The following is a 27,717-nucleotide window of genomic DNA, read 5'->3' as shown; positions in this document are numbered from 1 at the left end:
AAGTACTATGCTACATGCTGGGCTGCTTAATTTGACTAGAGTTGTACTTTACAAGATGTGATGACTGAAACCAGTAACTAACCAGGGCTTTCACCTTTAACAATTAAAAAAATAGCTTTCATTGAATAAACCTTTATTATAAAGTATTATCAAAATATAACATACAGTCCATTTTCACGTAAAGGAACGTGTGCAGCACTTGGGGCAGATGTCATCTGGATACCAAACAAAATGGTAATAATAGTTGGCAAACTTGTTATTCACATAACAGGTTGAAGTCCAATAACTTAAGACATTTAAATGAAAACACAGATGTAGGTCAGAGGTCCTCATGTACATCTAATGAATCTTGTGCAGCACCAGTTATGTTCTCTTCTGTTACATCTTCTTCATCTAAAAAATATTAATCAATGATTATTGTTTGAGAGATAAGATGTAGAACACCTTTGTAAAGCACACAGAGAGACAAAAAAAAAATCCCAAATAGTGTAATACTGTAGGCCAATGAATACGACTTGATTGTGAATAACAATACTCAACACAATAAGGTTTGCTAATATGTGCAACCAAAAATTTCAACTTAAAGGAAATATTTCTGTCTTCACTCGGATGTCCTGGATAACCACAGGATCATGGTCGCTCTCTGAGGAAAAGTAGGGAGTAGCAGCCTTGTAGCATTAACTGAGGCCCTAAGCCTCCAACTGGGAGGGTATACCAAGCAAATGAGGGTAAAGAGGCCCCCAGGAGTTAATAAAAATCTTAAAGGGAACCAGAGAGGTTGGGGGGAAGCTTTAATACATACCTGGGGCTTCCTCCAGCCCCATAGGCACGGATCGCTCCCACGCCGCCGTCCTCTGCTGCCTGGATCCGCCGGTACCGGGTCCCGTCATTGCCGCTAGTCGGCCAGTCGGCCGGCGGACGCGGCCGATTCGCCGCATCACACGGAGCTCCTTCTATACAAGTACGCATGAGGCTGCCTGCTGTGCAGCCGCATGCGTACATGTATGGAGGGAGCCCCTGTGATGCGGACAATTGGCCGCGTCCGCCGGAAGTGACGGGCCCGGTAACGGCGGTTCCAGGAAGCGGAGGATGGCGGCGTGGGAGCGATCCAGGCTTATAGGGCTGGAAGAAGCCCCAGGTATGTATAAAGGCTTGTTCTTTTTTTTTCAGCCCGTTCCTCTCTGGTTCCCTTTAAAAAACAAAAAAGTAAAAATAAGAGGAGGCTTACCTCAAAGAAGACACAATGGAGTATTGAGGCGCTCAATACTCAGCTTTTTTCTATGAGAGGCAATGTTACTGGCCTGAGGAAGTAAGCATTCAGTCTCACGAAACATGTCGCCAGCCTTTTACTAATATAAAGTTTTACAGATCATTAGATCTTGTCTTTTTTGAGGTAAGGCACCGCTTCTTATTTTTTGGGTTTTTAAGATAATTTATTAACTCCTGGACGATACCCTTTTGCAGTCAATATTTAATTCATTCAATTATGGAATAAAAGGAGTTTAGTGAATATTATGTATGCAATTGCAGCTTGGGAGGGGAGGAGGTGCACTAACGACACTCTGCTCGGGCTCCTGCGGAAATAGCCGAGCCCAATTGGGTCCGCTGTACTGCGCAGGTGCAGCTTGCATCTGCTCACTAGAGCAGACCCAATCGGGCGCAGCTAGTTTTGCCAAAGCCCAAGCAGAGAGCTGCTAGTGCACTTGCTGACAAGGAGATTTTCGTGGAAGCCAGTGCTGGATGCTCTCTGCTGTGGAAGAGGATGGGGGAAGCCTCTTTAGGATCCAGATGCTTCCCCATCCCAAAGCCAGTACCCCCAGGGGCACTTTTTCTCACTACAGGTCACTTTAAACTTAAATTCTTCTCATTTATGTTGGCGTGAAAAGCCAGGATGGCCAACATGGTAGTCAATTTCCTGGCGTGGAGCCTGGTTTTGTTCTCAAAAGCAGATACCCTCTTAACATACCTTTAAAACTTAAAAAGCTTTGGCAGTGATGCAATGCCTTTTATGTTACAGTAGTGACTTAGCCCGTTTAAAAATGGGCTAAGTCTGTCACTAATGCGCCTGCCGTGTGCCCATCGCACTCACCCGCCACACACCCGCCCCTTCTGGCCTCGTTCTCCTCCGGCTCTCCGCAGTGTCTCTGCGTCTGTCCCTGCACATGCGCAGTGCAAAAAAGCACTGACACAGGGACGGTTGTAGGGACATTAGGGTTTTATCAGGTAGGATTCTTTCAATCAACTTGGAAAATACAGTGTGAAACTGAAAAGCTGGAGGTACCGTAAACTGAGGAGTCAGATTTTTGTACCGATTTCCCAGCCCTGTTGACTATTAGTAGTTACTAAGGGCAGGCTGCAGGAGCACTGCTACATCCAGGAGGGTGATCCAACATTATTCATTACAAAAAAGAAATTTGGAAAATGTTGATATGTGTTACAATTACAAAGATTGCTTTGGGTAAAAGACAAAACAATAATACCAGTAATTATTATGAAAGCCTTCCACGCAGGTCCGGTATACCCATGCTCTCTTCATATCCAACATAAATAGTGTGTGTGTGGTACTAGCAGATACATTTGAGGAATATTACCTGTTTTTATAATCTCTACACACTGTCCATCCTTTTCTTCAAAGCCTTCAGCACATACACATGTATAGCTGCCAGCAGTGTTTACACAGTCCTCGTTCTCACGTACACAGACTTGCTCAGAACCTTCACACTCGTTTACATCTGGAAAAGGTTAACAAGTTCAACATAACTGTATATATTTTTTTCCTTAAAGCAGATCTAAACTCTGAATATTTTCTGCTTCTTTAAAAAAACAAAATGTATCCCTCTAACAACTGTGAGCAGAGGCGGCCTTTGGGGGGGCAAGTGGTGCAATCGCCCCAGGCCCCGCACCCTCTGCAGGGGCCTCAGATTACTCCGTGGCTTGAGTGCATCGATCGGGGAGCAGCTGCATCACCACAGCTGACATATAAGTTACAATTATGCCCGTCCTCCACCCCAGTTCCCGCATGTCAGTGGATGCGGAATTTCCAATGGAGAGATGTCGCTGACGTCATACGTCAGTTTGGAGAGATCTCGCTGCGCTGCCAGGGGTAATGGGAAGTTAGAAACCCCAGGGCAAATGTGGCAAGCACAGAGCGAAATTTCTCCAACTACCGACATGCACCAGAAGGGACTGAAGAGAAGAGAAGGAGGGTGAGCCATGCAGACCAGCCTGAGAGACCTGGTAAGCAGCAGCACCCAGTGTTGTGCTAGCTACCACCCCAGTCAGCACATTCATCTTTTCCCATACAGCATGACCCTCTCTCCACACCCAGCATTTCCCTCGTCCAACAGCACACCACACAGCATGTAGCATGTCTCTCCTTCCCCACACACCAGGTCCCTCCTTCCCCACCCAGCAGCATCCAGCGTGTCCCTCCTTCCCCACCCAGCAGCATCCAGCGCGTCCCCCCTTCCCCACCCAGCAGCATCCAGTGCGTCCCCCCTTCCCCACCCAGCAGCATCCAGCGCGTCCCCCCTTCCCCACCCAGCAGCATCCAGCGCGTCCCCCCTTCCCCACCCAGCAGCATCCAGCTCGTCCCCCTTTCCCCACCCAGCAGCATCCAGCGCGTCCCTCCTTCCCCACCCAGCAGCATCCAGCGCGTACCTCCTTCCCCACCCAGCAGCATCCAGCGCGTCCCCCCTTCCCCACCCAGCAGCTTCCAGCGCGTCCCCCCTTCCCCACCCAGCAGCATCCAGCGCGTCCCTCATTCCCCACCCAGCAGCATCCAGCGCGTCCCTCCTTCACACCCAGCAGCATCCAACGCGTCCCTCCTTCCACACCCAGCAGCATCCAGCGCGTCCCTCCTTCCACACCCAGCAGCATCCAGCGCGTCCCTCCTTCCACACCCAGCAGCATCCAGCGCGTCCCTCCTTCCCCACCCAGCAGCATCCAGCGCGTTCCTACCTCCCCACCCAGCAGCATCCAGCGCGTTCCTACCTCCCCACCCAGCAGCATCCAGCGCGTCCCCCCTTCCCCACCCAGCAGCATCCAGCGCGTCCCTCCTTCCCCACCCAGCAGCATCCAGCGCGTCCCCCCTTCCCCACCCAGCAGCATCCAGCGCGTCCCCTCCCCTTCCCCACCCAGCAGCATCCAGCGCGTCCCTCCTTCCCCACCCAGCAGCATCCAGCGGGTCCCTCCTTCCCCACCCAGCAGCATCCAGCGCGTCTCTCCTTCCCCACCCAGCAGCATCCAGCGCGTCCCTCCTTCCCCACCCAGCAGCATCCAGCGCGTCCCTCCTTCCCCACCCAGCAGCATCCAGCGCGTCCCCCCTTTCCCCACCCAGCAGCTTCCAGCGCGTCCCCCCCTTCCCCACCCAGCAGCTTCCAGCGCGTCCCCCCCTTCCCCACCCAGCAGCTTCCAGCGCGTCCCCCCTTCCCCACCCAGCAGCATCCAGCATGTCCCCCCTTCCCCACCCAGCAGCATCCAGAGCGTCCCCCCTTCCCCACCCAGCAGCATCCAGCGCGTCCCCCCTTCCCCACCCAGCAGCATCCAGCGCGATCCTCCTTCCCCACCCAGCAGCATCCAGCGCGTCCCTCCTTCCCCACCCAGCAGCATCCAGCGCGTTCCTCCTTCCACACCCAGCAGCATCCAGCGCGTCCCTCCTTCCCCACCCAGCAGCATCCAGCGCGTTCCTACCTCCCCACCCAGCAGCATCCAGCGCGTTCCTACCTCCCCACCCAGCAGCATCCAGCGCGTCCCCCCTTCCCCACCCAGCAGCATCCAGCGCGTCCCTCCTTCCCCACCCAGCAGCATCCAGCGCGTCCCCCCTTCCCCACCCAGCAGCATCCAGCGCGTCCCCTCCCCTTCCCCACCCAGCAGCATCCAGCGCGTCCCTCCTTCCCCACCCAGCAGCATCCAGCGGGTCCCTCCTTCCCCACCCAGCAGCATCCAGCGCGTCTCTCCTTCCCCACCCAGCAGCATCCAGCGCGTCCCTCCTTCCCCACCCAGCAGCATCCAGCGCGTCCCTCCTTCCCCACCCAGCAGCATCCAGCGCGTCCCCCCTTTCCCCACCCAGCAGCTTCCAGCGCGTCCCCCCCTTCCCCACCCAGCAGCTTCCAGCGCGTCCCCCCCTTCCCCACCCAGCAGCTTCCAGCGCGTCCCCCCTTCCCCACCCAGCAGCATCCAGCATGTCCCCCCTTCCCCACCCAGCAGCATCCAGAGCGTCCCCCCTTCCCCACCCAGCAGCATCCAGCGCGTCCCCCCTTCCCCACCCAGCAGCATCCAGCGCGATCCTCCTTCCCCACCCAGCAGCATCCAGCGCGTCCCTCCTTCCCCACCCAGCAGCATCCAGCGCGTTCCTACCTCCCCACCCAGCAGCGACCAGCGCGTCCCCTCCCCTTCCCCACCCAGCTGCATCCAGCACGTCCCCCCTTCCCCACCCAGCTGCATCCAGCGCGTCCCCCCCTTCCCCACCCAGCAGCATCCAGCACGTCCCCCCCTTCCCCACCCAGCTGCATCCAGCGCGTCCCCCCCTTCCCCACCCAGCAGCATCCAGCGCGTCCCCCCTTTCCCCACCCAGCAGCATCCAGCGCGTCCCTCCCTTCCCCACCCAGCAGCATCCAGCGCATCCCTCCTTCCCCACCCAGCAGCATCCAGCGCATTCCCTCCTTCCCCACCCAGCAGCATCCAGCGCATCCCTCCTTCCCCACCCAACAGCATCCAGCGCGCCCCCCCCTTCCCCACCCAACAGCATCCAGCGCATCCCTCCTTCCCCACCCAGCAGCATTCAGCGCATCCCTCCTTCCCTACCCAGCAGCATCCAGCGCATCCTTCCTTCCCCACCCAGCAGCATCCAGCGTGTTCCTCCTTCCCCACCTAGCAGCATCCAGCGTGTCCCTCCTTTACCACCCAGAAGCATCCAGAGCATCCCCCCCTTCCCCACCCAGCAGCATCCAGCGTGTCCCTCCTTTCCGTCTCTAGGCCCCACATGACACTCGCCCCAGGCCCCGCGAACTCTAAGGCCGCCTCTGACTGTGAGTGCCTAATATAGTCAGAAGTGACCCGTCTCTGTGCCCCTGTCCTGTTCCTTTTGAATGCAGAGCAGGCAGCGCAGTGGAGCGTTATACATCCCTGCTCTCGATGCGATACAGGTTTGCAAGTGCCGTGCAGCCAGCTAGCCAATCACCATGCGGGGACTAAAGTTGCATGGTTATTGGCCAGCTGCTAGGCACTTGTAAACTGAACAGGAAGTAAAGGAGACCTATCATGCCAGGAGCAGGTATGTATAATGCTCTGCATTCATTACAAACAGGACCAGCACCCCCTAGTGTCCCCCCCCCCATGACAACAAGGGTCACAGGGGCTATGGTTACGTACCTGGACACAGACATATTCAGAGTGTAGGTTCACTTTAATGGTCATGATCAACAAAATGATAAAACAATGCAGCTATGCCAGAGAGCACAGGATATCATCATGCATGTAAAATGCCATCATTTTCCTTCAGTTGCTTGATGTATTATTTAGTAATTTACACCATATGCACAAACACCGGTAAGCAGCAGGAAACAATGGATCTGGCGCTGCCCATTTGGGTCCAGTGCTACCCTTTCACGTGAATGAGCAGCGCTGAAACCGCAGCCAGTGGTAAATGTTGTGTAAGCGCCTGTGTGACCAAGCCGTTACACTCTTTTTTGACCATTCCATCTCTCTGGACACCTTCATATCTAATCTTATATATGTATAGTCCTATAGTTTACTGGGCAGTGTCCAGTTTTCACTGCAGCCAGGTGTGCAACCAGCCCATTTTCAGAACCAGATCTATAACCTGAGTGGATGATGGGCAAATTCCCCACTCAGCAATCACTGTATGACCATCAGATCAGCAACCCCATTGTGCAAAAATAATATTTGAGATCTTCCACTATATCATCATTACTGCACTTAGTGGCTCGGGTGATGCCTAGTTATTTTATCTCCCTCTTTCAGGTACTCTGCTAAAAATATACTATAAAAAGTGGATAAGAAAAACTAGTGATCATATATAGTAATAATTAAGTCCCTTACTATTTATTATGTTGACCACACTAAATTTCTTCCAATTACAGGTAGTACGAAGGCTGCTGTTTGCACCCTTGCCTTGCACAGGTGTCTTCCTGCAACCTAAGAACACTCTGCTCAGTAAGCTGCCATTAAAGAGGTACTGTCCCCACAGCGTACCTGTGTTCCCAAACGTCAGTATATACATGAACTAACTAACGGTATAACCATGTTTTTCATACAGATTCAAAATGTTTCATGCAGGTAACGTATACTTTACCTGTACATTTGATGTCTTCTAACACATAACCAGCTGAGCACTCTACACATTTCTCGGGCCCCTCTCCAGTGCATCCCGAGCAGCTGCCATCACATTCTAAAAGAACAACAAAGCAGAACTTCAATATCGTGAAAGAAAAAACCTTAAGGAATCAAAGCAATATATGTTGTAAATACAAAATACTCACTTCTACACAAATATGATCCTTCTGTGTTTACACAGTATTGACCTTCTTTACAAGGAGATTCTTCTGCAGAACATTCATCATGGTCTGTAATCAAAACAAAATGGCAGACAGAAAGGTTTCCATAAAAAAAAATAATAGTGTGTGTGTGTGTAGGTGTGTGTGTGTGTGTGTAGGTGTGTGTGTGTGTAGGTGTGTAGGTGTGTGTGTGTAGGTGTGTGTGTGTGTAGGTGTGTGTGTGTGTAGGTGTGTGTGTGTGTGTAGGTGTGTGTGTGTGTGTGTAGGAGTGTGTGTAGGTGTGTGTGTGTGTGTAGGTGTGTGTGTGTGTGTAGGTGTGTGTGTGTGTGTAGGTGTGTGTGTGTGTGTGTGTGTGTGTAGGTGTGTGTGTGTGTGTGTGTGTAGGAGTGTAGGTGTGTGGGTGTGTGTGTGTGTATGTAAAGGACAGCAAAGACCGTCAGTTTTCCCAGATTCAATGCCCATTACATGGGGATAAACCTTCACTATTTTACTTTTTTTCCAGAGAAAACCTGTATAGAGGATAGGGGTATTAAGGTTGGCATTGCTATTGCCTTTTAAACTGCTACTGTCTGCATCTCTCTCCTGCAAACATTCTGCACAAATGGTCTGCAAAATGTCCTATTCTCCTCATTCTCCTGCTGTCCTCCTTTCAAAATTGGCACCTTCAAGAGTCCTCGGAAGGCTTAGATGACTCCTTTGTAGGCTCATGTATGTGCAATAAGGCTCCACTTGTCTACAGAAGTTCTCGAAGACCGAGTACTTCCAAAGGCTGGCCGAGGACAGCAGAAGAGGTACTCAACCTCCAGGTCAAATCATTTCACTGGGGGAATAGTGCTGGAATTAGGTTGCTTCAGGGTCACTTTGAAAGTATTTTATGATGAATGAGAGGACATTAGATGACAGTAATCCAGTGTTGATGATCAACATTGACTTAAGAATGGATAATAATTTTGTGGGCAGTAGATCAGAAATAGTGCAGATCCACCATGGTCCAAGTGGATAAAGCAGGTTACCGATTATTCACAGAATTCACCTTTACTGCATAATGCATAGTATGTACAGTTTTCTATAACTTGAAGTGGATATGCAATAAAAGTAAATACTGTATAAATGTCAACAGGGCCAGATTTACCATAAGGCACTGTAGGCGCGTGCCTATAAGCCCCTTATGTGGCAGAGGCGGCTCCCCTCCCTTCCATTATGTATCCTCTCTCAGCAGAGACAGAGGGCAATGTCACTCACCACCCAGCACCAGTCCGGCAGCCACAGGCACATAGTTAGGGGTGGAGATCCGAGGCTTAATCTTGCCTCCTGTGAAAGTGAGAGTAGCGTGGTGGGCAGTGTGTGCATTGCATCCGCCTCCCTCTGTCCCTGCATTAAAGTAGAGGGGGCCATATCGAAGATTTTGGTGGGCAGACCCACTTTTTGAATTACAATGCTGCTAGGTTCATGTACATTTAGCTTGCTCTGTGATTAAAAAAAAAAAAAAGAGCCGGATTGGGGGTGTGGCCTGTGTTGATGTTTGGAGTTTAGAGCCCTATAATCTCTGTGCCTACAAGCTCCTGAAGTGTAAATCCGGCCCTGAATGTCAAGTTCAGTGGGTAACCTGGTGTTGTTACAGCGCTCCACAGTTTTCATCTGTTTTATAAAAACTGGGCAGATGATACACAATGGCTCACCTATTAGCTGTCCAAAATGGATTTTTACTGTTTACTTAGTAAAGTATGGCTATCATTCCAAACCAGCACAGTGCAAAAACAGGTTATGGCTGACCCAGAGAACTTTTGTTTTTGTAAAGTTTTGTGGTGTTGACATTGCCTGACTACCAACTTATGCTATACTTAAATAAATAAAACAAAATTGCCACTACTAACCTACACAACTTCCATCTTCCTGTATCCATCCATGTTTGCATTCTTTGCAGTCTTTATTTGTTGCTCCATGACACGTTTTGCAAGCCTCACTACAAGCTGGAGAAACAAGAGTTACAATACAAATTGAAATTACAGTTTTCAAATGCATTTGGGTAGACGGTATAGTAAATTCCGGCATCAAACTAAAGCTGGACAGCAGCTTTCCAATAAGAAATCCATAATATTATTTTTATTATTTATATAGCGCCAACATCTTCCATAGCGCTGTAATCAAATGTTGTATAGTATAATTTGAAAACATTTTAACATTGCATTAAAGTGAACCCGAGGTGAAAATAAACTGATGAGATAAACAATTATATTTATCCTCCTACTCCTAAAAATGACTTTTTAAGACATCCCAGGATTTTATTTTTAAACATTTAGAAAGTAGATTGAATGTTTTGTTGTCTCTGCTCAGTTGCAGTCTATTAAGTGTCCCTAAATGAAAATACATGAACTATATTAACCCTTTCTCTCTCCATCTGCTCTCAGAAATGTGTAGAAAATGTATTTTGCCACAAAAAAATTTTATGGTTGTAATTTGCTTATCAGTGATGTTTACCATATTCCTGACAAGGTTCTGACAAGACAGAAGCTGTTATTTCCAGCCTTAAAAATTAAATATTTCAGGCAGCAAAATAAAACAAGTAAAACACCCTGGTTATTAATATGTTTAGTACTGTACATACACATGTTTATCTCATCATGTCACATGTCACCTCGGGTACACTTTAACAAACGTGAAAGTTCTGGAGCTGCTCCACACTGAATTTCCTGGACCATGGACAGGAAGTGTTGCACAGGGGCAATAAATACAAATGTTAAGCATGCCATCCCACCACATAACTAAGCATCTGCAATGGGGTATCCTAAGTCATCCATCAAACTTGAACTGGATTTTGGAAAACTCAATTCCAAATTGTTAGCATCTGTTTCGTCAAATTGTTTAATGATTAAGATTAACTATAGTTCTGCAAAGTATGGAAACCTGGAATACATTATACGAGTGGTAGATCACATAAGTGATCAATATTTACCTGCTGTCAATGGTTTACCTTTCGACCACCTCACACCATACATTAGACAAGATTTTAGCAGAAGTCTTGTCAAATATAGATTGTGCCACTGCAAGCTTTGTACTGCTTGATAAAGTACAAAGCAATTAGAAAATTGGATGGCTAACATTGCAGTCTATGCCTCCCACCCCCCATCCAGCCAGTATCAGCATTCAGGTTGAGAAGTCTGTATTAGCTTGGAATAATGCGTTTGAATACCAGGAAGCACATTTGACATAAGCATTGCTGTCTTGCAGGAATTTTCAGCTTACAGGTCATGCTCTAACATAATAGGTGGAAAAACACTGGAGCCAAGTCAGAAAACTACATCAGGACAAAGCAGGGCGTTTCCAAGCTTCACTTTAAATTCCAATAATTTTAGCTACAGTGGAAAAGTAAAGTAAGGTGGTGCAAAATCTAGTCCAGGGGTGCCCTATAGGTCGATCGCGATCTATCGGTAGATTGCGACCGCCTGCTGGGTACGGCTTAGTCCCATTAAATCTTGTGGCTGGCAGCTGTAGAACGCTGCCGCATTCCATCAAATTGTGCTGCTGGCCGCTGGTCTTGATTGCGGGCAATCAGAAGGCAGGGGAGGAGAGCAGTGGTGCGGTTGAAGAGGAGAGGGGCCAGGGGAGGTTCTGCCATGACGTCATGGCTGGGGGCGGCGCCAGGCACAACACAAACACATGCACCCTGCCCACCGGAGCACTCCCTCAGCCGTTGGCTTGCTCATCTGCTCCTCCAGCCAGCTGCGGCTGAAGGAAGGTAGACTAGGACGAGCCCCAGACACCTCTGCTGGAGGGAGGTAAGTATCACCTAGGCATCTATACTTAGCTACCTATACTGAAGGCACCTACAGCTGGCAACCTATACTGAAGGCACCTATACCTAGCTACCTATACTGGAGGCACCCATACCTAGCAACCTATACTGGAGGCACCTATACCTAGCTACCTATATTGGAGGCTCCTATACTGGGGGCACCTATGCCTGGCTACCTACACAGGAGGCACCTGTACCTGGGGTCTGCTCATGACAATGTAGGGGAGGAGAGGATTCTGCAGCTATATGCTAAGCTTAGCATTTAAAATTTGCAGAGTCCAGGAGATCTATCAACATTTCAAAGTAGCTCGTGAGCCGTACATAAGTGCCTAAGACAATCTCTTTTCATGGCAATAAAACTAAATTTTAAACCGCATAGATTTGCAGTGGGTCACAGTAACTACCAAATCACGAAATTGCACTGTTTGTACAGACTGGAAAATAGCATATTCATCAAGTTCAGTCTTATTATACAGCTCAGTTGTTCTACATGCACTGTTATGATTGGCTATAGAGCAGGAGTACATATAAAAAGGCACACGAGAATTTGGGCGCTGGATATTACTAATAGTAGAATATCAGTCATTTTACCAATATTCTACTATAACCCTAAATAACCTACTTCTAGCACTAACCCTTCACCCTCCTACTCCTAAAACTAACCCCCCTAACTTCTAACACTAAAGTAACTTAGCCCCAAAGTGAGGTTTGGCAACATAATAGCTGAATCCAGGTGCCTGTTAACTTACCTTCCTCTGCTCCTCTGATTTTTGTTGGCTGTAGTCCCATAAGCACTAAAGAGGGCTGTTTAAAAGTGCATACAGCACCACAGCCAAGGCGGTGTTCAAAAGAAAATCTTCATAACCGGATTTAGTATATAACAACAGTATACTTAATTAAGACAAAGCACAATTTGCTGCATTTACCGTGAGAAACATCTTTAACTATATCAGTTTCTACCCTCCAAACAAGGTATGTCACCTACAGGGATCAGCAGCACCTCACTTAAAGAGAAACTCCGACCAAGAATTGAACTTTATCCCAATCAGTAGCTGATAGCCCTTTTTACATGAGAAATCTGTTCCTTTTCACAAACAGACCATCAGGGGGCGCTGTATGACTGATATTGTGGTGAAACCCCTCCCACAAGAAACTCTGAGGACCGCGGTACTCCTGGCAGTTCCCTGTCTGTGAACCTTGTTGCATTGTTGGAAATAGCTGTTTACAGCTGTTTTCAACTGCCAAAAAAGTATGCAGCAGCTACATCACCTGCCAACAGTAAAAATGTCACCATGTAATAAATGTCAGAATGTAAATCAGGGATTTAAAAGATTTTACAATGGGCAAACACTGACTAAATCATTTATACATAATTATTGTAAAAATGAAGCACTTTTTTATTACATTATTTTCACTGGCGTTCCTCTTTAAACAGACAAGGGAAGTTATGCTTTTGTGACTGCGCTGGGAGACTACAATAACAAGTAAAAGCTGATACTCATCTCTACTGAGGTGATCTGTACCCTCTACCAGAGGTGCCAGCATTACTTTATTAAAAAACATCTCAATTATCTAGCCAATAAAGGGTGTGGTTTTGCCAGCAGACAGACTCATTTACTAAAGTGTCCATCAAGAATGTCCATCAATCAGTCTAGAATTCCTGTAACATCTAGAATATCAGGAAAAGTGTTTGATGCACAAGCAAGCAGATAGCTATGATGCTGAGGAGGAGGAGGATCTAGATAGGCTTTTACAAAGGAGAGTATAGCGATTTATTTGTATTGCAGGCTCCCAAGGCAGTTTAGTATGATTAAGTGCACTTTTTGTAGAGAGTGTATCAGTTTGAGTTTCAAATAAAATAAATAAAAATATATATATATGCATGCTCAATTTCTTATGGCAAACTTCTAACTTGCTTTCATGAATAGTCAAATATTGCAAATATCAATTACCACTGCATACAGAATGCGTGTCATTTCTTTCAGTACTGTAGTAGCCGTCTGCGCACTCTAGGCAGAATGGTCCAGTATACTCTGCCTTGCAGTTGCAAGTTCCATCTCCTTCCCTGGTACCATCACCTTTACAGAACCCATTACCATGACATGGCCGTTCTGATCCACCTAGACAGGCTAAAATAAATAAAGGGAGTTTAATATGCTGGTGTTCCACATCATGTAACAGATTACAATCCTTAAACACTATGTTTTTAGCCACAATGATACATCTTGCAACATTACAGCCACATACCAAAAAGGAAATAAAATGATACATCAAGTCACTTACAGAACTCACATCTGGTGCATTCAGAAACGTGTAGAAGCGCGTGATAAAAAAATGCATGCGTTGGTCAGCATTTTAGTGTGCGTTTCAGTGCAATATTTTTTAAGCATGTTTTGTTTATTGTAGCAGTTGTCAATAAAGATTTGTTTTTCTATGAAAATGTGTTGTTTTGTTCATTTAGGGGTAAAAAAAAAGGTATGCACTTCTATGCGCTTGGAAACCAACATGTAGCCAAAAAAGGCAGTTTTTTTAGCTGTAATTGGTTATCAGTGATTGTATACCTCACTCAGTGCTGTGGCTGTATTTAACTAGCCTAAAAACCCTGGGCACTTCACGTGTGTCAGGTTTCAAAGGAATGATGTTACGTTAAGACTGGTGGATCTTCCTAGTTTCCTAAACTACGTACCCATGCCAGAGTAAACTCGGCCGAGGTGGCCGATAACAACTGCTTCTGACAAGAATCTAGCGTGAGCACAACACCACCTAATCCCTCTCAGTGCGTGAACAAGTAATTGACCTGGCAGATTCACTCGTCAGAGTGCTGACCGAAGGCATTGTTCTCCCCACTCACCCCACATGCTCAGTGACTCTCTTCAGGCACTGCTCCATCCACCCTCCTCTCCCCTGCAATGCAATAGAACTTCCAGGCTGGCAATGCATCTGTAAAGCCTCAGAGCCACACTGCTGCCCAAGGGATCGAGTCTCGTTCCCTGCCAGGCCACAGTCCTCGTATGTAAGTATGAGGCATAATGATCACATTCACCTTTGCACACCACAATTGCACTCATACATAGGTGTGAATCATTCATGGGGAAGTGCAGAGACCCACCCCCCTACACACACGCACACACGCACACACACACGCACACACACACTTATGGCCTTAAGAATAGCCAGTCAGCTGACCTCACAGTATGGCACCCTAGCCACCCATGTAGAGCGTGCATTGGAACATGCTGATGGAAGCATAGCTACTTCTCCTTGCTCCAGCTCCAGTCCCTGCATCGCCCCAGCAGCTTCTGAACTGGCCACTAGAGCTCCGAGCTCAAAGTCATGTGACTGCAGTAAGACTGGAGCTCTAATGGCCAGTTCAGTAGCTGCCAGATAGATGCATGCTTTAGAAAGGACAGGTAAATATGCATTCTGCAGCGTGCTCCAAAGTGTAGTCTGCATATGTGGTATATCACCCCAGATAAGCTGACCCCTCACTTTACAGCCAAAACGTGGGTGTCAAAATGTTGGCTTATCCACTGCAAAGTACAGTAACTACATTCTGCATTTACATTTTATGTCATCCCAACTTTTGTGAACAGTGTTGCAATGTCTCATTCCAATAAAATGAACCTGAGTTTGTGCACAATTCCACAATGGCTAGAGACTGCACTGCTACACTATAAATGTCATTGCTCTAGCGTGGATCTGTCAAAAAAAAATAAAAATCCCTATAATGCATTAAACATGAGCTGAGAAACTTGGTTAAACTTACACTTTAAGAGGCTTATCCTTGCTAGTAAGAAGTTTGATCACCTATATTGCTCATGGTTAGTTGAAATGCTTAACATTTGTGTCCATTTTATCTTTATTTGTAGAACTGGAGGCTTTGTAGATAATTATATTGAAATGCCCTTATTGGCACCCCTTGAGGTTTGCTGAAAGGTTAATGAAATAGCAGTTGTAAGACTGTAATCAGCGAGAACTATTTTTTCCACTAATCTAGGCTGTCACACAGTATCTCTCCGGCCGCTGGGGAGATAAGTAGAGAGCGCACTTCCTCTTGTGCAGACTGGCAGAACTAATGGGACCAGATACCGGAGCTGCGGGCAGCAGAGGACGGTGGCGTGGGTATCGAGCACTGTGCATGGGCCTGGAGGAAGCACCAGGTATGTATAAAACTTTTTTTAATTGGTCTCTGGTACACTTTAAGGGCATCATTTTAGGACTGAGTCCTAACAGTAGCCCTGACAAATCTGCCTTGTTGAGCTGCAAAACAAACAGAGGTAATGACCCTTTGAACTTTCCTGCACTAAAACCTTATCAGAAGTCTTTTCTGTCAGATAAAAAAAAACTTTTTTTCTAACTCTTGCTGTACTAGAAAACAGAAAGGGGCTTCAGACAATTTCTAAGTAGGACTAGTACTATATGTACCTACGGTATGTTTATCTTATGTTGCATGTCACTTCAAGTATGCTTTAATATCACACATAGCCATCAGTATGAAGATTTAGTTTGCAACAGTATGCATATATTTATTTCAACTATGTTCATCGTCTTCCACTTTAGTACATTTTACACACACTATTTACCTAAGCAGTCAGGTCCATAAGTTCCAGGAGGACAACAAACTTCAAGAGCTTCAATGCAAAACCATTTCAATAAATCTGGAGACTTCTTCCGCCTATAAAAATACAGAAATCTAAATAAAGAAGTATTTAAGATACATATGAACACGAATCAGATTCTGCGCTCGATTGGGAACAAGGATCATACATTCATTCAGGATTTTTCCAATGCCCCTCGGCAGCACCGTAGTTTGGGGAACGCAGGCAATCTAAATACAAAAGGAAGCAGACTATGGTGCATGAATCCAACCTTTTATTAGGAAGTAAAAAGTAATGCACTTACAAAATGCAGGTGGATATTCCGCTTATCAAATGGTCTTTATGGAGCAGGCTCCGTCTCCTCATACCAAGTGGTGCTTCTCCTCTCCTGCCACTGTGACTAGCAGCGCCAGCATCCAGATGGAAAGGGCTTCCGGGTTTCGGCAGGGTGGGCAGGTCCTACGCCTACGTGCCTTCAACGTCATTACGCTTTTCGGCATTGCTATGCCTTCATCAGATGACGAAGGCGTAGCAATGCCGAATCACCCTGACAAAACTTTGGATTCAAGCGCTATAGTGCGCTCCTTTTTTAAGATACATACAGTGGTGTGAAAAACTATTTGCCCCCTTCCTGATTTCTTATTCTTTTGCATGTTTGTCACACTTAAATGTTTCTGCTCATCAAAAACCATTAACTATTAGTCAAAGATAACATAATTGAACACAAAATGCAGTTTTAAATTATGTTTTTTTATTATTTAGTGAGGGAAAAAAACTCAAAACCTACATGGCCCTGTGTGAAAAAGAAATTGCCCCCTGAACCTAATAACTGGTTGGGCCACCCTTAGCAGCAATAACTGCAATCAAGCGTTTGCGATAACTTGCAACGAGTCTTTTACAGCGCTCTGGAGGAATTTTGGCCCACTCATCTTTGCAGAATTGTTGTAATTCAGCTTTATTTAAGGGTTTTCTAGCATGAACCGCCTTTTTAAGGTCATGCCACAACATCTCAATAGGATTCAGGTCAGGACTTTGACTAGGCCACTCCAAAATTTTCATTTTGTTTTTCTTCAGCCATTCAGAGGTGGATTTGCTGGTGTGTTTTGGGTCATTGTCCTGCTGCAGCACCCAAGATCGCTTCAGCTTGAGAGACGAACAGATGGCCGGACATTCTCCTTCAGGATTTTTTGGTAGACAGTAGAATTCAGGGTTCCATCTATCACAGCAAGCCTTCCAGGTCCTGAAGCAGCAAAACAACTCCAGACCATCACACTACCACCCCCATATTTTACTGTTGGTATGATGTTCTTTTGCTGAAATGCTGTGTTATTTCTACGCCAGATGTAACGGGACATGCACCTTCTAAAAAGTTCAACTTTTGTCTCGTCAGTTCACAAGGTATTTTCCCAAAAGTCTTGGCAATCATGGAGATGTTTTTTAGGAAAATTGAGACGAGCCTTAATGTTCTTTTTGCTTAAAAGTGGTTTGCGCCTTGGATATCTGCCATGCAGGCCATTTTTGCCCAGTCTCTTTCTTATGGTGGAGTTGTGAACACTGACCTTAATTGAGGCAAGTGAGGCCTGCAGTTCTTTAGATGTTGTCCTGGGGTCTTTTGTGGCCTCTCGGATGAGTTTTCCCTGTGCTCTTGGGGTAATTTTGGTGTTTTTGCCATTTGTGGATAATGGCTCTCACTGTGGTTCGCTGGAGTCCCAAAGCTTTAGAAATGGCTTTATAACCTTTACCAGACTGATAGATCTCAATTACAGTACTTCTCATTTGTTCCTGAATTTTTTTAGATCTTGGCATGATGTCTATCTTTTGAGGTGCTTTTGGTCTACTTCTGCGTCAGATAGCTCCTATTTAAGTGATTTCTTGGTTGAAACAGGTGTGGCAGTAATCAGGCCTGGGGGTAACTACAGAAATTGAACTCAGGTGTGATAAACCACAGTTAAGTTATTTTTTAACAAGGGGGGCAATCACATTTTCACACAGGACCATGTAGATTTGTTGTTTTTTTTCTCACTAAATAATAAAAATCATCATTTAAAACTGCATTTTGTGTTCAATTATGTTATCTTTGACTAATAGGTAACGGTTTTTGATGATCAGAAACATTTAAGTGTGTCAAACATGCAAAAGAATAAGAAATCAGGAAGGGGGCAAATAGTTTTTCACACCACTGTATATTCATTATGATTTGTTCAAAACTAGGCTGGTCCCACTTGCTACATTGGCATTGTGTAGAGACATAGCAGTTCCAATGTATGTAACAATCATATCCGCTGAGCCCATTTTGCTATCTGTTGTGTCCTTTCATATCACGTTACATTTAGGGAGAACCTGTGCAAAAAGGATGGAGTGAGGATTTTCAGGAGATTAAGGGAGGGCTAGTATTGAGGCAGAAAGGTTAAATGGTGAGCTGCCGTCTCTACTCTTCAGTGCATAATGGCTCTGCTTTGAGCCTCTCATGTACAAAGCAGAGCCCGAGAGACACACAGGAGCAATCCCTGCCAACAGCACTTTAGAATTAACCCAGCTTCATAAAAGCCTCTTCCGTCAAGTCAGCCCAACCCAACCCAACCCAACCCAACCCAGCCACTGTCAAATGCAAAAATGCAGGATTTATCATTTGAGCTTTTCCATTGAAAACACTAGTGAGAACAGATGTAGTCAGTCTCTGGAGGCTTTCATTGTGTCCGTCGGCATAATTAGGGTATTCAGTGTTTGTAATCGTTGTGCAATTGGGACTTTGCGTTTGGGTGCTGCAATGGAGACAATTGATATGTTGAAACTGGACATTTCTGAACGAACCCCTATAGATAACATAGGATTCATCAACAAGTCTGCTTATCTGTTAGTCTCCGTTGCTAATAACAGGGCAATTTTTTTGTTTAGTGTGAACCTAGCCTTACTCTCATTACATTCAAAATTTGAATTATAAAACTCTTCTTATAGTATAAATTTATACATACTAAAGAGAACCTGTACTGAGTAAAATTATTTAAAATAAACACATGAGGTAACTTCAAATGAACATTCCATAGTTACCTTGCCATCAGTTCCTCTCAGAAGCTCACCATTTTCTTCTGACAATAATCCCTTCCAGTTCTGACAACATGTTGTCAGAACTGAAATATATCAGTTGCTGTCAGTTACAGCTGAGAGGAGAACTGATGTGTCCATGTTTCCCTATGGCTCAAGTGGGCGATGTTACCGTTTAACTGTGTGCTGACCAGAAAGCTGTTATGGTGTAATGGCCATTTTCAAAATGGAGGACGGAGAATTCCATTGATCACAGTGGAAAAACAGGACACAGGAGAGGAGAAAGAGATTGAGGAGTAGACTACACAGCAGGTAAGTATGACTTGTGTATGGTTATTTTGACTATTCATTTTCAGTACAGGTTTTCTTAAGCTATTTATTCTTCTTCACTATTTCAACAGAAAAACAGTAAAACAATGTAATGCACCTGACTACAAGAACAAGAACTTTTAATAATATAAATAACTGTGGTGAAAGTAATTTCACTTACAAGATAGTGAAGATAAACAAGCAATGTTTTTACATTTTCCCTCATGGTACACAAATACACGTGTCCCAGCGTCATCTGCCAAAAGATGCAGTTGTGCAGAAACAGGAAAGTACGCTGCAGGCACGCTGACTGCAGGACCCGCCCACCACTGCTGCCAATACCCAGTCCTTTCCACCAGAACTTCCACGCTGCTGGGCATGGCTGGGCATAGAGGGAGAGAGGCATTGGCGGACTCGGAGGGTTCCTGTATATCCAATAATCAAGATATGCCCATTTAGCTTCACTATATTGTAAGTGACATTTATTTTACTGCAGATCAATTAAAAGTTTAAAGCACCATGGAACACTCCTTGTTCTTCTTGTAGATATTTCACTTTCTCCCAGGTTTAGAGCTGGCAACATGGATGCTTAAAGGACAATGTTCCCAAGACTGTATGAGCTAGCTAGCTAGCTATCAATGTTAGGACATTATAAAATCTACAGTAATGCAATACATTGTCTAATAACTGAAAAAATAGAGCTCAAGCTTACATTTTAAACCACCATTTTTCAAGCTGTTCTTCATGTTCCTCTAGCATGAGATTGCACTCAAAGTTAGAGCTGTCACACAGGTGTTCAATAATCTCCGTCAGGCGTATTTCACTGCAAGAAAGATAGATAAACAACCATATTATTTTCATTACTGCATTACTACAAAGATATTTTGTTTAAGGTCACGTTCACAGTGGGACGTTATTGTCCTGCTAACGCAATATTATGCTAAGCCTATGCAACATTCACAGTGCGACGGTAACGATTTTGTTGTAAATGTTGCGGTTTGGTAACTCACTGCTTGAAGAATGACCTCTAAACGCAGACGTTAACATATACAGAGAGACATACTTTACTTGTACTGTATGCCATGGTAATGCAGTGAGTAACTTTCATCGATTATCTACAGCATCTATGCTCAATAGACTATAGTTTTCTACATATATTATACATTATATCTTCAAATTCCTAAACAAAGGACTGTGTTTTCAAATCCATGCTGTCCATCCATACATCTCTGTGTAAGGACAATTCAGTCTATACAGGCATAGTTCTTCAGTGGTTCCAATCCTTCGAGTGGCAGAACCCACAAAGTGTCTATGGGGCCCTTCCTGTCCACCCCTGTATCACTTAAGTATGTGGTGCCCCAGGGCTTAATCCTCTCTCCCCTGCTTCTCACTATTTACATGTTACCGCTGGGAAAACTAATCCAAAAACATGGCCTGACATACCACTGCTATGCAGACGACACCCAACCATATCTTTCCTTCAAGCCTGGTGTGACAGACCCAACTCTAACTATAAACGCCTGCTTACGTGAACTACAGAAATGGATGAATGACAACTGGCTGAAACTAAATGCAGACAAAACTGAAGTCCTTCTGATTGGAGGGCAGAGCATGATAACAAAACAACTTAACTTGCAGTCTTCACCACTGGGAATAGGAGGCACGGATCTACGCAGCTCTGATCATGTGCGTAGCCTGGGAGTTCTAATTGATTGGGATTTAAACTTCAGAACTCAAATCTCTGCTGTGGTGAAATCATCCTATTTTCACCTGAAGAACATTGCAAAAATCAAGCACCTCATCCCCCCAGAAGATCTGCCAACCTTAGTCCACGCCTTCATCACATCCCGACTGGACTACTGCAATGCTCTCTACACTGGTCTTCCAAAAAAGGCCTTGTACCGTCTACAGCTGATACAGAATACTGCTGCCAGACTGCTAACCAACCAACCCTGTCACTGCCACATAACGCCAGTCCTGCACTCCCTTCACTGGCTACCTATAGAATGGAGGGTCCTATTCAAGATCGGCCTACTGACATTTAAATCCCTGAATAATCTAGGCCCTGGATACATGAAAGATATGTTGCAGCTACGTAGCAATCCCCGCATTCTCAGATCAACAGGTTCTAATAATCTAGTCATACCCAGAGTCCACTTGGAAACGTTTGGTCCCAGAGCCTTCTGTCATGCTGCCCCTACGTTTTGGAACTCCTTACCTCAACAGATCAGGACAGCTCCATCCCTGGACGTGTTTAAATCCAGACTGAAAACCCACCTGTTCAGTTTGGCATTTGCAGAAATATAACTTTTGTTGTGTGAATACTTCATCCTACTAATTACTGAACCTGGGAGAGCCTAAGCGCTTTGAGTCCTATGGGAGAAAAGCGCTATAGAAATGTTATTGTATTGTATTATTGTATTGTATTGTAATGTGCGTTACCACATTTTTTTGCGTTGCAATGCTGCGTTGCGACTTTAACATTGCATTACAATGCAACGTCCCACTGTGAATATGCCCTAAAGCATACATCCTAGCTAAAAAAAAATAAAAAATAAAAATCTACTTATCTGGGGCTTACTCCAGCCCCTGGCAGCCTATCTGTCCCTTGCCGGAGTGTCCTGGGATCCCCTTAGTTGCAGATGCCAACCTCGCCAGGTTGGTATCTACTTCGCCTGTGCACCGATCGTGATCGCGCTCTCATGGTCTGGAGCGTTCTGTGCCTGCGCAGAACGCTCCAGACCACGTGAGCAAGATGAGTGGCGCAGCATGGTGAGGTCGGCATCTGCAACAGAGGGGATCCCAGGACACCAGAGCTGCAGCGAGGGACATATCGGCTGCCAGGGGCTGGAGGAAGCCCCAGGTAAGCAGATCTCTTTTTTTTTTTTTTTTAGCTTGGCCGTATCCTTTAAAGCCTAACAACAGTATAAGCGTTATTGCTCATTGTTAGGAGGAGTAGGGAACATTTGCTGGGTTGTTCCTTCTTGGCTCCTGTTATTTAGCCCTTCCTCACTTCCTCTTTCACTGATCACCCGGGCTCCAATGTGAATCCTGATGGTCACTTGGACATTAAGTGAGGGGCAGCAGTAAAAACTTGTCCAAAGTAAATATGTTAGATACTTACCTTGGAAGAGGAAAACCTCTGAATCCATAAAAGGTTCCCTCCTCTCCCTTCACCTCAACATTCCAGAGCTGTGTCCTATCGAAGCTCATGCTCCCATACTCGAATGAACACGGGTGCATGGCGCAGTAGCATGGACCCACTTGGGCTTCAGCAGAAAAAGCAAAGTCCAATCGGGTCCGAGCTACTGCCCAATATCTCAACAAGGGCTTGTGGACTGTTTTTCAGAGAACACAGCGCTGGAACGGGTCGGTGGAGGATGGGGAAGCATCTGGATTATCTAGAGCAGGGGTCAGGAACTTTTTTGTCTGAGAGAGCCATAAACGCCACATATTTTAAAATTTAATTCCGTGAGAGCCATACAATTTGTTTCAAACTGGGACAGTAGGGCTCACATCCCTTTTGCCATGGTGATGTGTATACAGCTGATCCACTGGGCAGCGGAAGTGTCATACACGTTTTCAGCTTCTCTTGCAACATCAGCATTTTCCCAGAGAGCCAGTCAAGAGAAATACTGACTAAGAGCTTGTACAATTAGCTAGCTGACTTGGGGGTTGATTCACTTTGTAGGATGAGATACCCGCACTTTGGCCCACCCTTGTAGAAGGATGCATCCCCTGTTATTCCTAACAACAGTGAGTGACTTCTTAACCTAATTGGGTCAGGTTTGTTTTCTCCATCTGCCTTTACAGTGGTTGCCTTTGTGGTAACCCATGTTTGTGAGTATTACTCCCGTTCAAACAATATCTATCTGCTCTAACATACTACACTATATTGGGCTCTCAGTTGTTTTCCTTTCTAATTTCTCCTTTCTAAATTTTGAATAAGGGTTTGAACAATTTATTGGAAGAAGTTCCCTACCCCTCCTATGGACATCTCCTGCACATCAGTTGTCAGTAGCATTTTTAACAGACATCATCTGATTCAGTGTAAGGGCTGGTTTACACTGAATCAGTTGCTGTCAGTTACACCTGAACAGACAAGTGAAAGTTCCATGTTTTCCTAGTAAAGTCAGTTAATAAGCAAATACCTAGTTTCATATTTTGATAAAGTCTTTTCTTCCCAAGCAGTGTTTCCTCCTCCAAAGTTCTTTGTTGATGTGTCATCTAAACCCTGAAAAAAAAAATATAAAAACATATATAAAATAAAAAAATATCTGTAAAATTAAACAAATACATTAAATGCCTATTCTTTATCATTCGTGCAAAATAGGTCACCTGTTCTGTGGTTTAGACCTGAACAGAAGATACAGTTAGATGAAATAAGAGTTAAAGAGAACCCGAGGTGTGTTTAAAGAATGTTCTCTGCATACAGAGGCTGGATCTGCCTATACAGCCCAGCCTCTGTTGCTATCCCAAACCCCACTAAGGTCCCCCTGCACTCTGCAATCCCTCATAAATCACAGCCGTGTTGTGAGGCTGTGTTTACATCTGTAGTGTCAGTCTCAGCTGCTCCCCCGCCTCCTGCATAGCTCCGGTCCCTGCCCCCGTCCTTTCCCTCCAATCAGCAGGGAGGGAAGGGATGCAGGCGGGTCTGGAGTTCTGCAGGAGGCGGGGAGAGCAGCAGACTGACACTATAGAGATAAACACAGCCAGCTCTGACAAGCTGTTTGTCAGCAACGTGGCTGTGATTTATGAGGGATTGCAGAGTGCAGGGGGGGACCTTAGGGGGGTTTGGGATAGCAGCAGAGGCTGGGCTGTATAGGCAGATCCAGCCTCTGTATGCAGATAATATTCTTTAAACCCACCTCGGGTTCTCTTTAAATATAATAAAGAGTACTGGTAAAATGTAATGTGAGTACTGGGGTCCTCCAATACCAGTGCCCTCTCTTCCAGCAATCTGCCACAACCAGTCACCATTACAGTTCCTGTGCAAGCTGCAGCAAATAACTCCTCCTTGTTCTTTCTCCTCCACTGGGCAGAAGGAGCAGTGCAGAACATCTGTACACTGACTGATGATAAACTATCATCTGAAACAACCAGGAATGATAATTTTTTGGGAAATTAATCCCAGCTGTGTATGCCATGTTGGCCTAAGGGTGTGTATACACACATCCAATTTTGAAAGGTAAATTTTACCAATTCCATGTAGTATGGGGCACAACACATTTTAAATACTATGAAAAGATTGTGTAAGTAAGCCGTCATACTCCATGAAAGTGGTAAATTGGCCAATCAAAATGGAATGTGTGTGCCAGGCTTAAATTATCCAGACCAGTCCTGGATTTATTGTAAAAAAAAAAAGGTTCAGAAAGGTGCAGAAAACCACTACAATCACATAACCAGGCCCGGATTTACATCACAGGATCCTGTAGGCACAGATGTCCTGGCACCTTAGACTTTGCCCTCCATGAACCTACAAACCCCGACCAAACTACACCGCAAGTGTGCAGGCTGGCCCAGCTGTCACTTCTTCCTTACTTGCCCATCATAGGTAGCTGCAGGTGCCCCTTAGTATTGGGCAGCCAGAAGTATTCTCTATATTAAGAAGCTAGATGTGCCCCCAAGTATTATGTAACTAGAGCAACCTCGATATTAACCAGCCTGGCGGTATGGACGAGCTCAGCTCGTCCATCACCGCCGGAGGCTGCCGCTCAGGCCCTGCTGGGCCGATTTTCTTCAAATAAAGAGCAGCACACGCAGCCGGCACTTTGCCAGCCGCGTGTGCTGCCTGATCGCCGCCGCTCTGCGGCGATCCGCCGCGAGCAGCGGCGAAAGAGGGTCCCCCCAGCCGCCTGAGCCCAGCGTAGCCGGAACAAAAAGTTCCGGCCAGCGCTAAGGGCTGGATCGGAGGCGGCTGACGTCCATGACGTCACTCCGCTCGTCGCTATGGCGACGATCTAAGCAAAACAAGGAAGGCCGCTCATTGCGGCCTTCCTTGTTTATTCTGGGCGCCGGAGGCGATCGGAAGAACGCCTCCGGAGCGCCCTCTAGTGGGCTTTCATGCAGCCAACTTTCAGTTGGCTGCATGAAATAGTTTTTTTTTTATTAAAAAAAACCCCTCCCGCAGCCTCCCTGGCGATCTTATCAGAACGCCAGGGTGGTTAAGTAGGTAGAGGTTGCTCTGACTGAAGGGAGATCTCAGCAGATTGAGTAACCTCTCATTTACACGCTCATCAGGACTCTGCATAGAAAAAGGAGGGAGGCGCTTGGGAAGGGGAGTGAGCCACCTTTCCATCATCCGGAGCCTGTAGGCACGTGCCTATAGTGCCTTATGGTATATCCGGCCCTGCACATAACCACTATTTACACAAACCTTTCAGCAACCCTGACTACAATAGACAATTCTTCTTAATTCCAGCCTAGATTGGCTACATCACTTGAGTTCTCCATGTCCTTCTACACACGCTAGATGAATGTCACCTGAAATGACCTTTCAATATATCTTGAGCAACAATCCCTATACAGACGCATGGCTCAGCTGTTTGTCAGGTAACCAGTTGAGTTCTTGAGAGGACAACAGAAAGGCACTCTGTTGCTGGCACACAATAACAGCGAGGGATATGTTTTCCATGTGAAAATGGACTACAAATCAAAATACCACAAATTTTCTTACCCTTTCTCAAAGCCTTTTTGTTATTTGTGTCACCATTTGAGAGATTTCACCTCTCTTCACACACTTGGTGACCTTGTCACAGTGAGAGGAAATGAGGTTTAATCTCCCAGAGCAGAAGTCAGGTGGCAATAAAAAAGCTAACAAGTTTTCTAGCCCAATCTAACCAAAACTAAACTGTATTTCCACTTTAATCACATAACAGAACTTAGGCGAATTTTCTACTGCAAAGCATTCACAATATTTCTATTTATACACAGCTTTATTTTTTAAATCTGTTTGGCATTATTTTTGTGTTATCATTCATTTTGATTTTGTTTGTGGTTTTTCCAACCATTTGTTAAAAATAAACACAGAAATCGGTACTTATCCGTTAGCCGGGCGCATCCTCTAGGTGGCGACAAAACTCCACCAGAGTTACATCTTTCCCTACTATCCATGTCGGCCTGGAGGGGGAATAGTGATTAGCGCCACCTGCCGGATGCGCCCGGCTAACGGATAAGTACCCAGAAATCATATAGCACTGCACCTGGCATGCAATTTTCTCGTATTCCAATCAACTTCAAGGCAAATGCAGAAAAATCCAGTGGGCACTGTATTTGCATTTGGAGTAAAATCTGATTGCACTAATAGAAAGGTATTCCCGCTGCCTTATGTTGGCAGGGTCCCAGTGGAAAAGCACCTATAATGGAAAATGCGCCTTATGCCTGAAACCCACTAGAAGCCTTTTCTAAGCACTAGTGATTTGAAAAATCTCTTGCTAATGCAATGCTATGGGGGATTTTTATAAAATCAAATCGCTCAAGTGGGATCACACCCATAGAATTACATTAGCAAGAGATTTTCAAATCACAAAGCGCTCAGAAAAGTGCTCCTAGTGGGTTTCAGGACTCACATTTTATTAAAAAAAAAAAAAAAAAAAAAGGAACAAAATTATGCTTTTTCTCAAGTGAATAATCATGAAGCCAATCAGCAAAAGGCACATTAAAACACACTAATTCCAGTGACTTTGTGTATGCTCTCTAATAGTCATGTAATACACATCTTATATAGGACGACAAACATTGTAGCATACTCAAAATAAAATAATGCAGCTTCACCTGATTTTTGATTGTAAGTTTTGTGATGGATCCCAACCTACAAAATAACAACCTACCAGTTCCACTTAGTGATGAAATACTGTATATAGATATCAAAAAGAAAAATGTCCATTTGAAACTACTCTATTTCCTTTTGGATATCTCATAACCCGTGCTGGTGAAATGAGAAGCTTCACAAACAATGCCAAGCAGGAACTGTCAGCACACACAGATGCTAATTGTGGCAAAGGATATTTGTTTACCTTGTGGAACCTGTCCACTATGCCTCTACACGTGTCACAGGAGTCCTTCTTCGCAGAAATAGATGGAGATATGCAGCAGGAGACAATGAGCAGCCAATGGGCCAACTGCAGGGATACACCAGCCACAGTGTTACCTCCAAGCAGCATAGTGAATGGAGTAAATAGCAGCGCCCCACACAACCTACAGGACAATAGACATGAAGTGACAGATAGAGATGGACAATAGGCAGGATGGAGCTGCTGCACAAACGCAGCGGCCAAAGTCCCTGACTACTAATTCATTGCAAAGAGGCCACTTCTCACGCTCGCTTCCGCGTCCTCCACCGAGCTCTCTGATTGGCCGCCCAGAACAATCTTCTCCGATGTGGCCCAATCAGCGGTCGCCACGCTTGGGCCGGTCATCTCCCCACGCGTACTTGCTATAGAAGCGGCGACTGTCATTA

General features: G+C 45.6%; 1 protein-coding gene and 1 long non-coding RNA gene across 2 annotated transcripts in view; one reads left to right on the top strand and one right to left on the bottom strand.

The window, feature by feature from the left end:
* The window catches only part of LOC137563639 (uncharacterized), a 105,241-nt gene extending 97,518 nt beyond the window's left edge, over window positions 1–7,723 (top strand). The window contains exons 3-4 of the long non-coding RNA XR_011030395.1: window positions 7,104–7,195; window positions 7,280–7,723. This is a non-coding gene — a long non-coding RNA (uncharacterized lncRNA). The remainder of the gene's footprint in view (window positions 1–7,103; window positions 7,196–7,279) is intronic.
* On the bottom strand, window positions 117–27,662 carry CRELD2 (cysteine rich with EGF like domains 2). Its single transcript, XM_068276340.1, has 10 exons — window positions 27,275–27,662; window positions 23,411–23,493; window positions 19,972–20,082; window positions 15,894–15,985; window positions 13,263–13,439; window positions 9,392–9,487; window positions 7,503–7,586; window positions 7,316–7,411; window positions 2,592–2,732; window positions 117–393 (listed from the first exon to the last, which is right to left on the bottom strand). The coding sequence occupies exons 1-10, from the start codon at window positions 27,419–27,421 to the stop codon at window positions 320–322; spliced, it is 1,101 nt and encodes a 366-aa protein (XP_068132441.1). The 5' UTR covers window positions 27,422–27,662; the 3' UTR covers window positions 117–319.
* Between the last annotated feature and the right edge of the window lie 55 nt (window positions 27,663–27,717).

The sequence above is a fragment of the Hyperolius riggenbachi genome, chromosome 3 (assembly GCF_040937935.1).
Source record: "Hyperolius riggenbachi isolate aHypRig1 chromosome 3, aHypRig1.pri, whole genome shotgun sequence".
Taxonomy (NCBI): domain Eukaryota; kingdom Metazoa; phylum Chordata; class Amphibia; order Anura; family Hyperoliidae; genus Hyperolius; species Hyperolius riggenbachi.
The sequence above is the reverse complement of the archived record's forward strand: the minus strand, read 5'-3'. Positions and strand labels throughout refer to the sequence as shown.

Coding starts and splice junctions, on each gene's coding strand:
- CRELD2 (XM_068276340.1), bottom strand. CDS start 27,421: ATGCTGCTTGGAGGTAACACTGTGGCTGGTGTATCCCTGCAGTTGGCC. Junction 13,440..15,893: donor TTATGGACCTGACTGCTTAG/GTAAATAGTGTG, acceptor TATTTATTTTAG/CCTGTCTAGGTGGATCAGAA. Junction 9,488..13,262: donor CACGCATTCTGTATGCAGTG/GTAATTGATATT, acceptor TTGTTTCTCCAG/CTTGTAGTGAGGCTTGCAAA.